Source organism: Trachurus trachurus, assembly GCF_905171665.1.
Source record: "Trachurus trachurus genome assembly, chromosome: 17".
In the NCBI taxonomy this organism is placed as follows: domain Eukaryota; kingdom Metazoa; phylum Chordata; class Actinopteri; order Carangiformes; family Carangidae; genus Trachurus; species Trachurus trachurus.
The window spans coordinates 33,910,520-33,929,399 of record NC_139900.1 but is presented as its reverse complement, the minus strand read 5'-3'; the positions used below and the strand labels follow the sequence as shown (position 1 = coordinate 33,929,399).

General features: G+C 42.9%; 1 protein-coding gene across 1 annotated transcript in view; it reads right to left on the bottom strand.

The window, feature by feature from the left end:
- Positions 1-18,880, bottom strand: part of LOC311001218 (ephrin type-A receptor 3-like) — a gene marked incomplete at both ends in the record, with an annotated part of 86,476 nt that overhangs the window by 6,412 nt on the left and 61,184 nt on the right. The window contains 4 exons of the mRNA XM_083992243.1: positions 1,073-1,134; positions 9,943-10,128; positions 10,455-10,580; positions 11,493-11,560. Coding sequence (XP_083848369.1) covers positions 1,073-1,134; positions 9,943-10,128; positions 10,455-10,580; positions 11,493-11,560 — 442 coding nt within the window. The remainder of the gene's footprint in view (positions 1-1,072; positions 1,135-9,942; positions 10,129-10,454; positions 10,581-11,492; positions 11,561-18,880) is intronic.

The following is an 18,880-nucleotide window of genomic DNA, read 5'->3' as shown; positions in this document are numbered from 1 at the left end:
TTTAAGAAATGCTTCAAGACCCTATGTCAGGTTTGATAAAATTCATATCCATTTCATGTGTCTGCAGGTTTGTGATTTGTTCAGGCTTCAGGAACTGATTCTTTAAAAATGAGCTAATGTAATGAGGTATGGAGTGACGGGTTGTTCTAACTCTTGTCTTAATGTTTCTCCTGACAAAGCCTCTTTAAATCTGTTGTCTAACAGATTCGGCAAACACCCCTCTCAGGATGGACTTTTGTTATACTCCAGCATGGATTTGAACTCAAAACAAGTCTCTTTTCTGCGATCATAATACTCTGCTGACTGTACTTCCCCGCCCATGCATGATAATGTTGATTCATTCAATCATTTTACATCTCTTTGGAGGAGATTTCCAGTGTTTTTCTCAGTTGCTTTTAACCATAAGACTTTGGCGGTGTAACATTACATCTGAAATGGACTGTTTATTTTCGTATCGTGCCGAGCAAACATTGCACACAAAGCAATACACTTATTCTGTTTTATTGCCATTTTGTTGCTGTTTTCTGCTTTGGGAAATGGACACTAAGTGCATTTTATAGACCCGGTATCAAACATCATGTAATGAAAGTGTAGGAAAGGCCACACAACTGAGTGAATGTGGTACACCAGCTCTATGTTTGTAAAGAAGTTCAGTGTCTGTGTATCATGGATACCTTCATGTGTGTACTCTGTATTGATGAAATGTTTCTAGAAACTGAGGCAGTAGTCCTTCACTTTCTGTGTTCCTCCTTTTTTATACTGCAAACTGTCTGACATGTTGTTTCCAGCTGCACACATTTATGTGTTAAGCAATCATGTGTGCTTCTGAACATATTAAACAGTCTGGTTCAAATCAAGAAAACAACAGTCAGCTGACATGGTGCTGCTTATTGTTCAGGCAACTAAAGTTAACCCCTGAACTGAAGTCCTTGGTGGTTTCTGTAAAGTTTTACAGATTGAATTCTCCACCTTGGACAGATCAAAGACACATTTAGTGCAGTGTCTTTATACATTTTCAAAAGAACGTGTCCTCGAGTACAGCTGTGATTCTTCCAGCTGAGCCGTGACTCACCTTGAGGAAAGTGTCCAGAGATCCGTTTTCCATGAACTCCGTTATGATCATCACTGGCTTGCCTACAGAGAGACACACACAGCAAGGCAGCTGTTAGTCGGAGCAGAATTACAAGTAAGAAAAGACACAAACTATAAAGAGATGAGGACAGAGAAGTAGTGGCGTCCACAGCTGTGACCAGCCTTCCTCTCCGTCTCCCTGCTTCTCTCTCTGGGGGATAACATGGCATGTCGTCATCAGTCACACTGACAGCTTCTAATCAGCCCTCTCCATAAACGCCAGGAGATAATTAGAATGGACCAATCCACCAGAATGTGTGTGTGTGTGTGTGTGTGTTGGGGGGCCTCCTGAGATCTCATGAATACTAATCAGCCTCAAGGGGAAAGGGGGTTGTGGTCAGACCGTTGTGCACCTGCACCTGAATGAGTGTGTGTTTGTGTGCATGTGTGTGTGATGGAGGGGCGGTTGACTGACAGGCTGCATGCACTATGGTCCCTGCATGGCATCTGGTGAGGCTTACAAATGATTAACAAAGTACCTGCAATCACACACACACACACACACACACACACACACACACTCACTGATGCACACACACTTCAAAAACAGCAGTTGTCCCTAGTTGAGCTTGGACAATTGCGAACAAACACACAAGGTGTAGTTACAAATGATGGTGTGTGTGTGTATGTGTGTTTGTGGGGGCCAGGGAGGTGAGGAGGGGACTTGTAAACACACAGTCTATGTCAGTGGTGATGAATAGGTCACATTTCCTCAATCAGACCTCAGAGATGCTGGGGGAGAAGTAAAGACGACACAAGAGGAGGCAGAGGTCTGCTCGTGGAATTGTTTCAGGTCAAAAATCCCAGTCTTTTTTCCATTCCAACTTGTTATACAGTATAGCTGCTTTTTATAATACAAGACATGGGTCAATCAATTATTTGCTTTAGGAAGAGGTTGATTAAAACCTGAAACCTCGTTTGGTTAAACTGAAGAAGAGAATGGGAGCAGAGACTCATGAAAGAAAGAAAAGGTTAAATATATAAAGGATAAATATAAACCAATGTATAGTATAAAAGTGTATTGGGGTAAATAGGAGGTTAAGGATTGAAAAGATAAAGGTGCAGGAAAAAAAAAGTTGGATCAGAAAGGATGAAGAAAGAACGGGGTGAAAAGGGTCAAAAGCTTGTCATGGAACAACACCACAGAGGCCTACAGTGAGACTGTAGGTAAAGACAGCAATATATCACCTTAAATGAATTCACTATCTCGCTGCAGCAAACACACACACATAAAGGGACACACACACAAACAGAGTCGCCTGGTCTCTGGTGGTGGTGTCTTCTTTGACAGTAACATTAGTCTCAGGGATAAAAGTGAAAGAGAATTGGATTTTCTTCTGCTGGGGGTGAGGACTGCTGGTCACATTTATCTCCACATGGGGCCTGTGTTGTGTGTGGCGTATCGCTGTGTGTGTGTGTGTGTGTGTGTATGTGTGTGTGTGTGACAGAGAGAGAGAGAGAGAGAGAGCTGGTTTCAGGGCACAGCAAGTTGGGAGGGATGGCACAATGATGACCGGCTGATTTCAGCCCTGTTGAGAACATGTGTGAGCTTTTGTTTGTGTGTTTGTCACAGCAGCAGATAAAAACAGTGGATGGGATTGATTCTGCCCGAAAGGAGGTCTGACTCCTCACAGCTTTCTTTCCACCGAGCCAGACGTGAGTGTGTTCGGACGTGCGCGAGAGTGTGCGCTTAATTGTGTCTCGGATTGCGGATCCCTGTGGATGTGAATGCATGCATGTTGTTTTGTGTGCGCCTGTGTGTATCCATACAGAACAGATAGGCATAAATGTCATATTCTACAACGGAGACAGCCATGAAATGGAAAAGACCTATAAAAAACTACCACTGAAAACCAATTATGTGTGTGTGTTTATTGTGTACACGCATGTATAAGCCCATATACTGTATGTTACTGAGGAAGGAGAATATTACCTTCAGGCCCACAGTGTTAGATGCGTTCAAGATAGAAACACAATGAGACACATTCATTCTGTTGTGTTGGCCTAGAGGACCATGTGAACCTGGCATGGACTGACACACAGACACACGCACACACACAAATACACACTATCGCTAGCCATCATCTGGACACCTGCCATACAGAATTATCCTTGCAACTCTGAAAGATAACAGAAGTTACTAATAAAACTGACCACACACACCATTAGGCTGTATATTAGCTCATTCTCTATTATGTTGCAACACACACACACACACACACACACCCTTGTAATGCTATCTTTGTGAGGACACTCATTGACATAATGTATTCCCTAGCCCCTTACTGTAACCTTAACCATCCAAAACTATCCTGAATAAATAAATTCAAATTCAAATTCAAATGCCTAACCTTAACCGTTACTCTTAACCTAACTTAAACCTAATTATAACCTAAAGTCTTAACCCTCAAACAGCCCTTGGAAAAAGTGAGGACCACTTCCCAAAAATGTCCTCACTATGCTGGTTAAAAACTCGTTACAGTCCTCACAACGTAGTATGTATACAAGAACACACACACACACACACACACTTGTTTTACAGTATTTGAAATGACGCGTCATTGACAAAATGCATTCCCTGTCCCCGTACGCTAACCATAACCATCCCAAAATTGTAGCTCAAGCCCTAAAACCAATTCTTTTTTTTATTCCACTTTTAGTCACAAAAATGTATTTTACAAGTCAACAGTATATAAGTGGTTTTTCTCCCCCTCACCTCTCACCACCCATCCCCACCTCCTCCACCCAATAATACCCTTACAGACAAGTAAATTACTGACAAATTCATATCAGCAGAAAAAAGAAAAGAAAAAAACAATTCTTAACCCTCAAACAGCAGTTAAATCTGGTTGGGTACAGTATTTTGGCCCATGATAAACTGTTAAACCTCACAAGTATAGCTGTATAGTTTAATTTTTGAACCCCACAAATATAGAAAGAACAAGGGTGCACACACACACACACACACACATAGACACACACGAACTCAACAATACCAAGAATTCCTTTCACTTCTTGCTGCATCTTCATCACACAGCACCCACACTTCAAACACACCAGCAAGACGGCGCCTCTCCATCTCATCATGGAGCTGCTCTCCGCCAAACATTCACGAGCGCTCCTCAATTTCCCCCTGAAAGCACATAATTAACTAATCACGTTCATATTCATTTGAATGTATTGCCTTTCATCGCCGACAGAAATAACACAGCCGTTTGCAGAGCTAAAAACACCTCTGTGTACGGGTGTGTGTGTGTGTGTGTGTGTGTGCGCGTGCAGATTGGGTATTGATGTTCTGCCAGGTGGAGTGTGTTATGGAATGGATCAGAGAGGAGTTTGCTCCTTTTTACAGCTCTTCATTAGGTGAAAGTAGAAAGTGTTGTCTCTGCTTTTCCAAGGATAAAACTTGGATTATTTAAGCTTTGTGTGTGTGTTTGCTTTTTTTTTTTTAATTTTGTGTGCGTGCGTGTGTGTGTTTGTGTATGAAAGTGACAGGATACTCATATAGAGTAACTGGGAAATTACATTATGAGAGGCTGTTTCTCTGTGTGTTAGTGTGAATGTAAACGAAAGTGATAGACTCTGTATACATCCTCACAATTACATTATGAGTGGCTATCTGTGTGTGTGTGTGTGTGTGTGTGTGTGTGTGTGTGTGTGTGTGTGTGTGTGTGTGTGTGTGTGTGTGTGTGTGTGTGTGTGCTAGTGGGCCGCATTATTGAATGAGGCAACCCAAGGTACAAATGAGAAAATGAAATAACTGCTGTATTGATTAATGTTAAGGGTCCAAACTAAATGATACAATGCTTTTAACACAGGACAGATCTCTGTTCTGGGAAGCGCCGCGTGAGGATACGGGGGTGCGGAGAAACGTACAGACAGAAACTCAATAACCTTATCTCCTCTCCTCTCCTCACCTCTCCTCCCCCTCTCTTTGCTTTCTCATCTCCCCTCATTTCCTCACGTTTGTCTCTTCGCCGTCTCCCCTCTCATCCATTCGCTCCTCTTTGCCTCAAATCTCTTCGCACATCTTCCCCCTGTCGCCCTCATTTGTTCTCAAGCCCCATGTTCTCTCATTTCCTTGCTCTTGTATCCTATCTCATCCATCGAACCCCCCCCCCCATTCCCCCATTCCCCTTTCCCCCAACACCCCACACCCATCGTCACCTTTTCTCTACTTTCCCCCCTACATTTTTAGTTTGTCTCCAGATCTGCTTGCATATTCAAAATGTGAATAACTTCAAACACTCTGAAAGGTAGCATTGAAACACTTAGTGTGCGACTGTGTGTTGAGTGAGGGAGCGAGCAATGTGGGCAGATGAGATGGAGCTTGGTAATTGAGGGTTTTCCAAATGAGCCGATTGTTGCAGTGATTGTAAAACACATAAAGGATGGATGGATAAAATGAGGGACGGGGGGAGATGAAGAGAAGATAAGGGGGAAAGGAGGGAGGTGGGGGGAGGGGGCGGGAAGGGGCAGATTGCTGCACTTTCCTGATGTGTAGAGAAGACAAATAGAGAAAAGATCTATTTTTTTCTCTCTTTTTCCGCATGTGGCGCCGCAATTAGCATGACAATAGCAACAATCAGGTGACAGACAGCAGAGTAGGTTATTATGGTGGCCCATTGCAGGCGCTGAAGGCTTAAGTTGGTTTTAAGCGGCAAGAACACACACGCACGCACACGCACACCTAAAAGAATGAAACAGGACGATGCAGTCAGTGGAACTAGACACTCATGCACTTGAAGTACAGCTGTACCAAATGTTAAATAATGCTAATTTAACCATTACTGCAACCACAACTGCCACCACCACCACCGCACCGCACTTCACTACAACTACCTCTGTGGCTCAGGAGGTAGAGTGGGTTGTCCACTAATCAGAGGGTCGGTGGTTTTCGATCCGTGGCTCCACATCCAGTCCACATGTCAAATTGTCCTTAGGCAAGAATACTGCAACTTGAATAGCCTGTGATACATCATAGGTGTGTGAACGTGTCTGATGGAGAAAAGCACAGTACAGTATGTAGCCAGGGGGAATGTAAAGCACTTGAGTCCTTGAGACTAGAAAAGCGCTATATAAATGTAGTCCATTTACAAGCCTACTTGTATTATCCCTACCACCACTGCTGCTACTAATAGTCCTTCTACTATTATGCTGACAGTGTTACTTGTAAGACGTAAGCTACATTTACAATTCTGCAGCATCTACAGGAATAAGATCTACCAGTGCCTGTTAGCATTATTGCTTCCTGTACTATGATGCTGTAATGATAAAGTGATAAAGTATAGTCTGATTAATTAACTGTATAAAAGAATCAAATCTGGATGAAGTAACACCAGCAACACCTCACACTTTACAGACTTTACACACTTCACAGATCTGACTACATCCATGTTATAAGGAATAGGTATAGCATTTATGTTCATGTGTAGGTGTGTGTGTCTTCAAGTGTGAAAATGTGTGATCTTATGTAATAGTAAAATGTTCATCTTTGGGTCTCACACTACAGCTTTTGCTCCTTATACGGTATCATTTGCATCACATTAATATTTCTGCACCTGCTACTGCTACTCTAAGAGTTGCCTCTGCTACCCCTACAGTACTACTGCTGATTCTGCTGCTGCTTACACCTACGCAAACCAATCCAACACACCTGAGCCCACAGCAGCCAGGGTCAGCCTGCCTGATTAGACTGAGGGCGGTGTGAAGGGACCAGCTGGTGCCGGAGAAAAAGGCCTGAAGGAATTATTGACCCATCTCAACTCTCACCCCCTTTTGCTCGCACATACACACCCTGGGCTGTGACCTGTGAAATTACTGCTCCACTAGTGAGATTTGTTTCTGAGGAGCTCTATCAGCTTCTCAATGTGCCGTGAAGGCAGGTGAGAAGAGAGGCAGAAAGAAACGCGTGTTAAAGAGCAGGCAGACACTCACGCACCACAAAAACTACACGCATAGTTTTATGTTCACAGAAGACATAAAGAGCGCCTCACTACGCTATGGCAAGTTTCTTGTCACACTGTTTCCACTGTCAACTGTGGGTTTTTTTTTCCTGCTGTCACAGAATTTCAAACATTTGACAGTAATTCCTAAATTTATTCCAGTATTTAAAATCAGAATGGTGCGTGCATCAGTGCAGAAAGAAAAGAAAGTACCATAATTATATGTCTGCCTGTCGGAATAAAACAAACACCTTTGATTCAGTTTGTTGCTGCAGTAGGCCGATCCTACAAACTACCTGAGTCCTGCTTACCAAAGGTCAGAGGTATAACACACCAAACATTATTTAGACAATGGGAAAGAGAGAGAGGGAGAGAAAGAATGACAGAGTAAAAGGAAACAAATAAGAAATGCAGGGTTGGGGGGGTGGGGAGGGGTATGCTGCTGAATATTCATGAGGCTAAAAAAACACATCCAATTAACTTTATGAATTATTAATATTCATGATAAAAGCCTATGCATATGCATTTGCTCTTTTGTTGTTGGCCTAAGTGCCACTGAGCAGCGATGTGATGGACTGAAGATCCGTGTGTGAGTGTGTGTGAGAGAGAGATAGAGGGGAAAGCTGAGGTTTATTTGCCCGTCTGCACGTTTACAATTCTGTTCCTTTGTACTGTACCAAGTACCTCCTTCCTTTTGCACGTCTGTAGATCTCACAAACATCTGCATGACGAGGTGCTGGATGAGTAGCAGAGCAGAGCGGTGGCAGTGACGCAGAGGAACGTGAATAGAAAGTGCGAGATAAACTGAATGAGCAGAAATTGCTGGTTATGAATGATATCTCTAAATGAGGCTGTGCACATCTGTGGCGGCACCTGTATCGAGTGAAGGAGCTCGAATGGAGCTGCATCATCAGGACACACAAATAGGAAGTGGAAGATTGGAGCCCTGTTGTAAATTCTTTTTGCCTTGAACCTCTTTTCATGGTGAAAACCTGAATTAGGGTTGATGATGCTGATAATAATTATAATGTAATAAAGCACATTTGCTGTGTATGATGACTAATAACCATGAACTAATAACAAACATCACACAGGAGACGTTGATGTTGGATCATAAAGGTTGAGAATGAGATGCTTGGTTACCACGTATCTATCTATCTGGACAGGGGCCGCCATATTTGTTTTCTCAAAGCAACTACCTCCATTGTTTCAGGGGCGGGGAGGCATTACAGTAACAAAAGCTCTCGGCCAAATCTGCCGAGCAAACTGTGTGTGCTGCGCTAGTGTGGCTGTGGTAACAAAACCAACAGAAAAGAAGAAAAGGATGTGTTTTCAAATTTAGCCGGCTTAGTGCTGACGTACTCTGAGATTTTGGTGAGAGAGACAGAGCGAGAGAGAGAGAGGGACAGACAGCACGAGAGGGAGAGAAGAGGAGACCGGGGTTGACTGAGTGAGACCGAGAGCGAGAGAATAAGAGACAGGGCTGCGATTGAATGAGGAGATTAGATGGACACTGACTGAGAGAGAGAAAGAGAGTGAGATAGGGAAATAAGACGAGAGTGGGATAGATGGTGAGAGAGAGAGGGTGTGTGTGTGTGTGTGTGTGTGTGTGTGTGTGTGTGTGTGTGTGTGTGTGTGTGTGTGATTGAGAAAGCGAGAGCCAGTGATAACAAATCAGCTATCTTGTTGAACCAGGCCTGTGTCTGTCTCACCGACATGAACACACACTCGCTCTAATTGCCTAACACAATCATGTGAAATAAACAGGTGGCTCTTTGAGAGGCGGACAGTCGCCATTCACACGCACACCCCTATGCGTCATCGGTTTGTTACCATGGTAATGGAGCTTTTATCTGATCCAGGGTCACCACCAACATGGATGTAGCTCTGCTGTGGGTAACACAGGTATGTGACACACACACGCATGCAGTGCTACAGCAGCACACGTACAGGGAGAAGAAAGTGGTGTGTGTATGATTACACAACCAAACATGTCATCAACCAGTGTTGCCAGATCTCGCGAGAGAAACAAGCAACTGGAACTATGAAAACAAGCCCAAAACAAGCGACCCCCCCCCCCCCCCCCCCCGCCAAAAAAAAAACGCACACATGCCTATCACCCTAAATCCACCACATTTTTTTTTTTTTTCGGTTTGTTTGTTTGTTTTGGTTCCAAAAGAGAAATAAAGAAAAACATGTGGGAAACGGAAATGTAGAGTAAATTCTCCATGTAGAACCCCTGGCTTTTATTTACTTAAACCATAGCCTACTCTATAAAACCACCTGTGCTTCAACTGCCGAACTGACCCAGTTTTAATCGGGTCAGACCCTACTGCTCCTTCTCTTACCTTTGGTCAGTCGGTTCTCATCTTGCTGTGTTTGGGTGGAAATTATGGTCAGGTCGGACCATGGCCTGGGCTTCCCTTTTTTCTTTTTTTGGGGGGGGGGACCAGCTTTAATTTGAGAATTTACGGTAAAGTTAATTATCTTGATCAGTGGAGGAGAGTGTGGTGAAAGCCAGCAGTCTCGTTAAAAAAAACCCTCCGCTATCACTGTGGCAATGTGTGTGTACGGGGGAAAGAGAGGGGTGGAGGGAACGGGGGTGACAGATGCAGCAAGAGGATACACTATACTGTGTTTAAATAACATATCGAAAATATCTGCAGGACAACTCATGGAGCTGGAAACAAGCATAAATAAGCAACTACACTTTCACAACAAGCCCAAAGAAACCGCAACCCGCGACGACCAATATTTAGAAGCGACTTCACAGAAAAAGAAGCCCAAAGTTGCGTATAATAAGCGGACTTGGCAACACTGTCATCAACCCACTGAAGGTTTATAGAGGTTTATATTTGTCACTCACATCTGGTGACGACACCCTCCAGCCTGATGATGTTTGGATGGTCAAACTGTCCCATGATGGAGGCCTCGGACAGGAAGTCCCTCCTCTGTTTGTCTGAGTATCCCGCCTTCAGACTCTTGATGGCCACGTAGATCTCCCTCTTCCCCTGCACGCGCAGCCGACCACTGCACACCTCCCCAAACTCTCCTACACACACAAAGGTTTGAGACAACTTATATATTATGTACTGATGAATGTCTGAGCTACTCTATCTGTAGTTTTATAAGTTTAATAAGATCTAATATAAAATTTTAATGTTTTTTTTTTACATGTCCAAAAGTATTTAATTTTACAGATGTTACTGTTCAGTTACCAAATATAATGAGGATTATCTAAGGGTGCAAATATGACTCAAAAGAATCCCTAGAATGAACCATAGTTAAAATCATTTGAATTCACCCTGAGTTATTTTTTTTTTTCACATCTTTTCTGGATTATTGGTATAGCCCACTGCTGTTTTACTTCCGACTCACCGGCTCCGATGACTCTCTCTATGCGAATATTGGAAGCATCGATCTCTTTGGCAAAGTCTCTGACAGCCTGGTTGGGGTCTTCGTAAGTGTGAGGATGGATGTAGGTCCTGCTGCCTGGGAGCTTAACTTTGAGAGGAAAAGTGGAAAAGGAGGAGAGAGTAAGATGAATGTTAAATGTATGGTAACATATTCATCTTCGACTGGGTGCATGATTGTGCATTTATTTCAAAAAAGATAATAGCATTAATAAAGGATTGAAGTAGACACTGATTCCCGCTCAGGCGCTTGTGCATCATTAACGCACGCTGAAATGTGAACAATTTAGCGTGGGTGCTCTGTCTGAGTGGCATTGCGAGTTATTACATAATGAAACACATAACTACTTTGTTCGCAATGGTGTTAAAGTAACTCATAATTTTAACAGGAGCCCATAAAGAGCTTCAGCTCTGCCAGCAAACAATTGTGCAAGAAAGTGTGAAATAATGTGGCTTATTCAGCCGAGGATGCTGCAGAGTTACAGACTTAAGTTGTGTGTGTGTGTGTGTGTGTGTGCGCTATATGAACTGTTTAAATTCTTATTATACACATCTGAGGTGATGTAAACAAAGTGTGAGTGGTTGTATATGAATAAATAAACAGTGAATTTTGCTCCTGGAGTGTTCACCTTGGTTTAAAGTGAGAAAATCTGCCTACTCATGTCTGTTGTTTACGGCCATAAATACAGACACTGATGTGATTCATTGCGGGTGGGAAAGAAGTTTGTTTTAAAGATAAGTTCTGTGTTCGTGTGTGTGTGTGTGTGTGCGGAGGTGCTTGCATAAGCATAAGCGTGCATAAGATGATAAATCACCGAGTTAGGAAAACAAAGCAAAAGCAAAACGCTCTACATTGGTATCCATCATGGTGTAATGTTAGTGATGAATTTCGGCACAGGAGAGTCACACATTCACATGTTTGATTGCAACAATATGAAAAGCATTTGATTTGTGTGTGAAATGTGTGCTGCTTGCATGGATGCTCGTGTGTGTGTGTCTTTACCTCGGCCATGCTGGAACTGCATCTTCTCTTCATCAGGGTCCTGTTTGGCTTTGATGTATCCACAGTGTCTGAAAAGATAAGCACAGCTGTGTTATGATCCTGTATCGACTGTTTTTCCACTGTGCAGATGTCAAAATGGCTTTATAGCACCTCTATGGATGATCACACAGCGTGTACGTGCGATAACACACATGTTTACTGTATTAAATCTAGCCAATAGTTGTGTGTATGAACAACTAGGCTTCTCCTTTTGTCTATACACACCCTGCTCCTCTATCTGAGCCTGAAGGGAGAGAAAAAACCTCTCTTTCTGTTTTACCTGTCAGTTGTACACTTCTCTCTAAGGAAGTTAAGTGTGTGCGTGTGTGAGACAGATGTCCCTATAGAGGCGGATCTATGCATTTCAGCACCCTTCTGGCCATTAACCAATTCTTTTAACATAATCATGGGTCACACACACAGACACACTCTCCTTTGCCCTCTCTCTGCCCCCCCTGTGTGCACACGCCCTGCGGTGGTGCTCAGTTCAACGATCAAGACAAAATATTGACAAATTGATCAGCTTGATCCTGCTGTCCAGCTGTGAGGAAGTGTTAGACCGTGGTTCTGCTTTACAGACCTGGCAGGGGGAAGGCTCCCCAGTGTGTGTCTGTTTTTGTTTTGTTCTTTGTGGTATTGTGGGATGTCATATGTTTGTGTCAATGTATTTTCTCTCTAACTTTGTTGTGCGTCAGCCTGCAGCCCTAATCACCCACCACTAAAACTGTCAAGAGAGATTTATCGCTCTTTTAAATTTCAGGCCAAAAACATAAAATGTAAAAGCCGTTTTATATAATAAGGTACTAAACATGACATAAATACTGTGGCGTCCTCCTCTCCTCTCCTCTCCTCTCCTCTCCTCTCCTCTCCTCTCCTCTCCTCTCCTCTCCTCTCCTCTCCTCTCCTCTCCTCTCCTCTCCTCTCCTCTCCTCTCCTCTCCTCTCCTCTCCTCTCTTCCTCCTCCTCCTCCTCCTCCTATCTGCACAGGTAAAGCAGCAACCAGTCAGTGTGTCTGTCCATCATGGAGACAAATTGATTTAGGCTTAGAGCCAAGGGTAACTGGGAATCTGCAGCATGTGATTTAAGGAAGCAGCACAGAAGAGAACTGAAGAGAAAAGGAGACTGAAGGAAAGGATGAAAAAAGCTTTGATAAAGAAAAGTCATAGGAGAACCAGAATAAAGACCAATATAATAATAAATAAGAAGAATAAAGCAGAGTAATGCCTGCTGACTACGAATGAGGAGCACACATAGCAACAGAAATGGAGAAAGGTGGGGGTCGTGCCAGGCTCAGTAAATCTCAGTCATTTGGTGTTTAATCCTTGTGTTGATTTTACACAGCTGAATGCATGGTGTAACCCAGACATCAATAGGCTGTTATGGGAATACACTCACATGCGCGAGGGTAGAGACTGATTGCTGGTATTTGGGGAGAAAGAGGAGGGGGCATAATGTTCTTATGACAGGGGGAGTTGGGCCCCACCTGGTTATCAGCTGGGCTCAAGCCAGTCAAACACCAAGGGACTATCATTACCCCCTTGACACACACATACAGCGCTTGGGGGCATGTGTTTAGAACATATGGGGAATGGGGACAGGGGGCACACCTCTGCTCCCAGTGTGATAATCCTGTGGGGGCGCAGACACCCACAAACACACATACACACGTGCAAAAAACACCAAACCCCACATTTAAAACACTTTCCCATCACTGTAGAGGTAGGCTACAGTATATCTGCATTAGCATGGGTGTGTTTCTCCATGGGTGTGTGGTTACATATGTGAGTGAATGTGCGTGTGTGTTTGTGTGCCTGATGGGAAATGAACACATTTCCATAGTAATTACAGAGCGACTCATTTCTCCTCTGCAGTTAGAAGTGTCATGAATCATTAGCGCTGCAGTCTTAAGCATAGTAGAAACCCTGACATGGCTGTGGCTTTTGTTTCCCCTCGACGGCTGTGTCTGAGTCCATGTGTGTGTTTGAAATAGTATACAGTATTTGTAATACTTTAAATGCAGCTGTGCAACATTTAATTTAGGAGTGGACTCGGGAAGACCTTTATTTGTTAACATAGCATAGCAGTTGTACATAAAGTAACAGCTGTTTGTTCAGCATTTTGTTTCATGTAAATGATCCACTTTTTCCTCTTTCTGTCATTCTGTCGTGTTAATTTGCCATATATTTATATCAAACCATCAATGACTAAAGCAACATTTTATTTCATCCCCCTATTAGCTCTTCATTGTTCTCAAGATGTAAACAAACATAACAGTATAGAGTAGTATAAATACAAACAAATTAATAGTGAAAACTAAAAATTAACTAACTCAGTTTTTGCAGGTACATAGAAATCTATATCCTATTACTGTAGTTATGTTGTTTGTAAAATAATGCTTTAATTTGTTGTATTTATTCACCTGAGCAATATTTAGTAAGTCAGGGAAACAGTCACAGTGCTGTCAACCTACAGTTCAGAGGCATAATGACCATATCAATCCTGAACTTGACATGAGTGAGAGGTCGTACAGATTCACATTTTAACATATATATATATATATATATATATATATATATATATATATATATATATATATATATATATATATATATATATATATATATATATATATATATATATATATATATATATATAATTCTAGTGTGTGCACTCTTACTCATCTGATCTGATTGAAAGTTCTGCAGCTGTAACTAAGGATCCTGTGGTGAGAGTGTGGTTAGGCATGACAGTCAGTGCTGACATGAAGCAGAAGATGGGATTCATTTACCGTCTCAACAAATATTAATTCAAAAGCGCATGTACAGTATCTTAAACCTGTGGTGCCAACTCCAGTCTGTGGTTTCAAAGCCCTCCCTGAGTTTGACAAGACAAAGCAGTGGTAGGCGAGTGTGTTTTGTTGGCCATGACATATCTCATACTATAGTTTGGTGCAGCTGCAGAACACATGGCTCTGCATGGTCACCGCACAGCCTTGGTGAGTTCCTGGCTGTCTGCTATTGATTTGGATGCCACAGGTGTTTACTGTGACGTTGAACATTCACAGGTCCAAACCTCCTGTATTGGCACTATAGCTGCTTCTTTGTCCCGCTGTACTGCAGTGGGAAGCTGGCACTATCTGTCACTGGGGGAGAAATCATTGTGCCATTTAGCAGCCGTCCAACTGCACTACACACTGCTGGTTTGTACAGTAAATACACATCCCACCCACGCGGCCGTATGCAGATTTAAAGTACACACGCCTTGCACCGATCACGCAAAAACACACACGTTAATGGACTCCGATATCAGTATCACACCCAGGCTCTCACCTTTCTTTCTGCCTCTCTCTGTTCCACTTCACTGAGGACAACAGGCTATCCCTGTCCTCCAAAGCCACACACTCCACATTTGCATATCAATTTACTTTTTAATATAATGCTCTGTCACTCGAGACCCATTTGTCATTCTGCTAGCAAGCTTCCACCTTCATAGAAGCAGAATCCATATATTATTGTCGCCATAGCTCCTCCCCCATGTTCCCCTCTTTCTCTCTCTCTTGCTGCCCTTTATCTCGCGGGTGGTATATTCTCTCTTAATTCTTCCTTTAAGTGAAAACATTCCTTTGTCCTATAACCCACACATCCTCTATTCTCTCCACCCTGTTTCCATCCATTTATCCATCCCCCCAACAGGCCCTGTCTTCTGCTCTCTTTTTCTTTGTACCTTTTTTTTTTTTTTGAAAGAATGGACACTAGGAGCTGGAGAGAGAAATAAAGAAAACCAAGAGAGGGAGAGGGAGATGGAAAAAGAGAGTGCTGACAGGCAAGAACGCACAATGGGGGTCCTAGCCTGCATACCAACTAACAAGCAATCAGATGGAGGGGAAGAGCAAGGAGAGAAGGGGAGGCAGCCGTAGGGATAGACTCTCGAAGGTTAACATATGGGATGTGGGAAGAAAGAGGGGTGGGGCAGGATTTGTGCTGCAACGACAGCAGCTGAAGATAAAGAAGAAGAGAAAGAAGATGTATTATGAGAGGAAAGAGCACTAAATAGCAGAGTGGAGAGTAAAAAGGGAAACAAGAAGGATGGAGATGTCGAGTAGCGGCTTTGTGAATGGAAGATTCAAAAGGAATAAGAGCGTACAACACTATCAGCATGTAGCTCACCCTGAAGGTGAGTAAGAGAAAAGATAAGAGACCTGATAGGCCGATGACAAAAAGAAGAGTGTCAGTCAACAAAAATGGCGTCCATATCTTCTCAAAATCACAACCAAACAGTAAACTAGAGAAGACGAAGGCAGCTCTTAATGCCATATCCATTCGTTGTTTTTTACCCACCTAATCCCCGCTCAAGATAACTAGGAGCTGGATCCTATCCCAGTGTGCATCAGCCAGAAACCAAGGAAACACCTCGGGCAGGTCGCCAGTCCATCACAACGCTAACACGAGATAGAGAAATACGCTTGAATTCACTCCAGCAGACAATTTGGAGTATTCAGTCCACTTGACACTGGGAAGAAACCGGAGCGCACACAGGTCAACTCACATAAGCATGTGGTGAATACTGACTGTTTCTGTCAGCGAACTCGAACCACAAATGTTAAGCAAATATTACAGTCAGAGCAGCCAAATAAAATCAGTCAGGCTCTGTTTTTGCTGCTGCAACAATAAGAACAAATCTGGCCTAAAGCCATCGGGATGGGGAACTCTGTCCTCTGTAGATGCACCGCCTTGTCTAGCATATTGTCTTTCTCTAAATCCGATGTGTTGCCCTACACATTTTCATTTTGTACTCAGGTGTGTACACTGAGTTACTGCATAGCACAGTTTGCTTTACAGCGCTGACATTTTTCAATATTACATGCTTGAAAGCAGCCGGCACACTTGTCCAATTGCACTTTTGCATTTTAATACTCACATATAGACTTTTTTTTAGGTTTTTTTTTTAGCATAGCCTCAGGAGGATGCTTGATCTTGAAATTCACAGCACACATTGTATGAGCATGTGGCAAATAAAATATTCATTACAATGGCTATACAGCTGTTTGACAGCGATTGGGCAAGTCAAAATGCAGGGGGTCCTGTACGAAAACGCTCCAAGAATCAGCCTGATTGTATAATCTTCTTAACACTTTACAAATGTGCGACAAAGCAGGCCTCCTCCTTTTCCTGATATTGTCAGTATTATGCCAAGTCTTCATTTATTGGTCTATTAGCCCGGGGCTAGATTGCTGCTTCCACTTCCCCTTCAGTCTGACTCTCGGCTATAGAGAGGGAGACGTTCACTGCACTGAGTCGAGCTGATTTGTGCTTGTTCCTCTGATAACCAATGTTTCTGATGTTATTTAGCAGCAGCTTGACAGTGCAGCGTGTAAGACACAGACAGGGCCATCATATCACACAACCCTACAGTGTCCTCTGATGTAATGGATTCAAAGCTGTTAACAGCCTGAAGTTCACAAATAAAGTTATCTTATCAGAAGTGTGTGGTGAGCCACTGGAGTGGAGTCCCTATCTGAGCCAGAGAGGAGAAAGAAAGAATAAAGCAAAACTGAGGGCCAGCAAAATAAGAAAAAAAAAAAGCAAGATGGAAGCAACAAGGAGGAAAGAGGAGAAAAAGGAAGAAAAAGAAAGAGCACAGTGACAAAAGGAGAGAGGGAGCACAGAGCAGATCAAACAAAAGGCAAACCTTGGCAGCTTGATTATGCATTAGAGGGTGAAGAAAGGAGAGGCTGAGGGTACATATGGGTGGATGTTGGAATAACCTTGAAAAAGAAGTGGGACACAGCCCAGACTTTAAAACAGCACAGGAGAGAGGGACCAAAGACAAACAACGCCTGTGTGTGGACGCTGATGCGCTGATGACAGAGGCAGGGACACAGTTTATCTTCATGTAAGTGAATAACCTTGGAGGAACACTAACCTGAGACATGGGGGCTAATAAAGTGTGTGTAGCGATGAGCTGCTGGAATCATCTAGTTTGTTTTATATGAGTGGCCACATTTTATAGGATTAGAGGCCGGCTACCGGCTCCAAGACTAAAGTAGAAATTGATACACTCTGAGACAAGGCAGACTCAGAGGGGATTGTCCATATGGAAACTCCTTTCCTTTCCTTTCCTTTCCTTTCCTTTCCTTTCCTTTCCTTTCCTTTCCTTTCCTTTCCTTTCCTTTCCTTTCCTGTCCTTTCCTTCCCTTCTCTTCCCTTCTCTTCCCTTCTCGTCTCCTCTCTTCTTCCCTTCCTTTCCTCTCCTCTCGTCTTTCATTTCCTGTCTCCCCATATTATTTTCCCCACTGCTAATCAGAATGACTAGAAAAATGAAATCAGTAAATCATTAGTCACCCCTCTGGCATGACACAATGAAATGACACATCTATCCTCCTCTCCTCTCTCCATCACCCCCCTCCTCTTTCACCTCATACATACACAGGGATAAACACACACGCATACACACACACACACACACACCCTGCTGTGGGTGTCTGCTCACACCATTACTCATGATAATGGTGATTCCATTTAATATCAAGCTATTAAATTAAAAATAATTACTGGGAATGAAATCAATGGATTAAATTCACTTATTATTTCACAGCAAAATTAAGCTTCGCTCTCCAACCTGAAAAACAAAATGCATTCACTGCTTGGGTGCTAATAAACTATGAAAGCTGATTGTGGATAATTAATTAAGAGTCAAAACACCATGGAAAAAAACAAACAAACAAACTGACAAAAAAGTATGTATGATTTAACCGAGCGTTCAAGAACACAAATGAGTAAGATTTCTTCTCTCTCTCTCTCTCTCTCTCTCTCCATCTCCATCTTGGCCTCGGTCTGGCACCAGCTCAGCACTTTCTGACCACAGTGTAAAAAGATTTACTCGGCTCGGGCTAATTATTAGGAAGGGGAAATGATTAGCTGAAGAGTTATGTCTAATAAATCTGTCTATGTTTCATTAACACCCTGTTTGGAAACATTTCATTTAGCTGCCGCTCATTAAAGAGAGTGCTAATGGAAGGAAAGGAGAGGGAAAAGGAAAGGAGAGAGGAGAGGAGAGGAGAGTGAAGGGGGGGTGGAGGGGAAGGGGGGAAGGAGGGGCAGTGAGGTCTGGAGCCGGGCTGCGGTAATTGGTGTAATGTAGCAGAATTTTTAACAACCTGGTGAAAAGGTCAAATGTGTGAGGATGAGAAAAGGGAGAGAAGACGAAGCAGAGGAGCATGTCATCTTTATCATTAAGAGAAGTGTATCTTTATATTTGCTAACAGATCAGTGTGAAACTAATTCCCCTAATGATGTTTCTACTCCGACACAACTTGATTAGGTCATGATCATATTGTGCGTGCTTGTGTG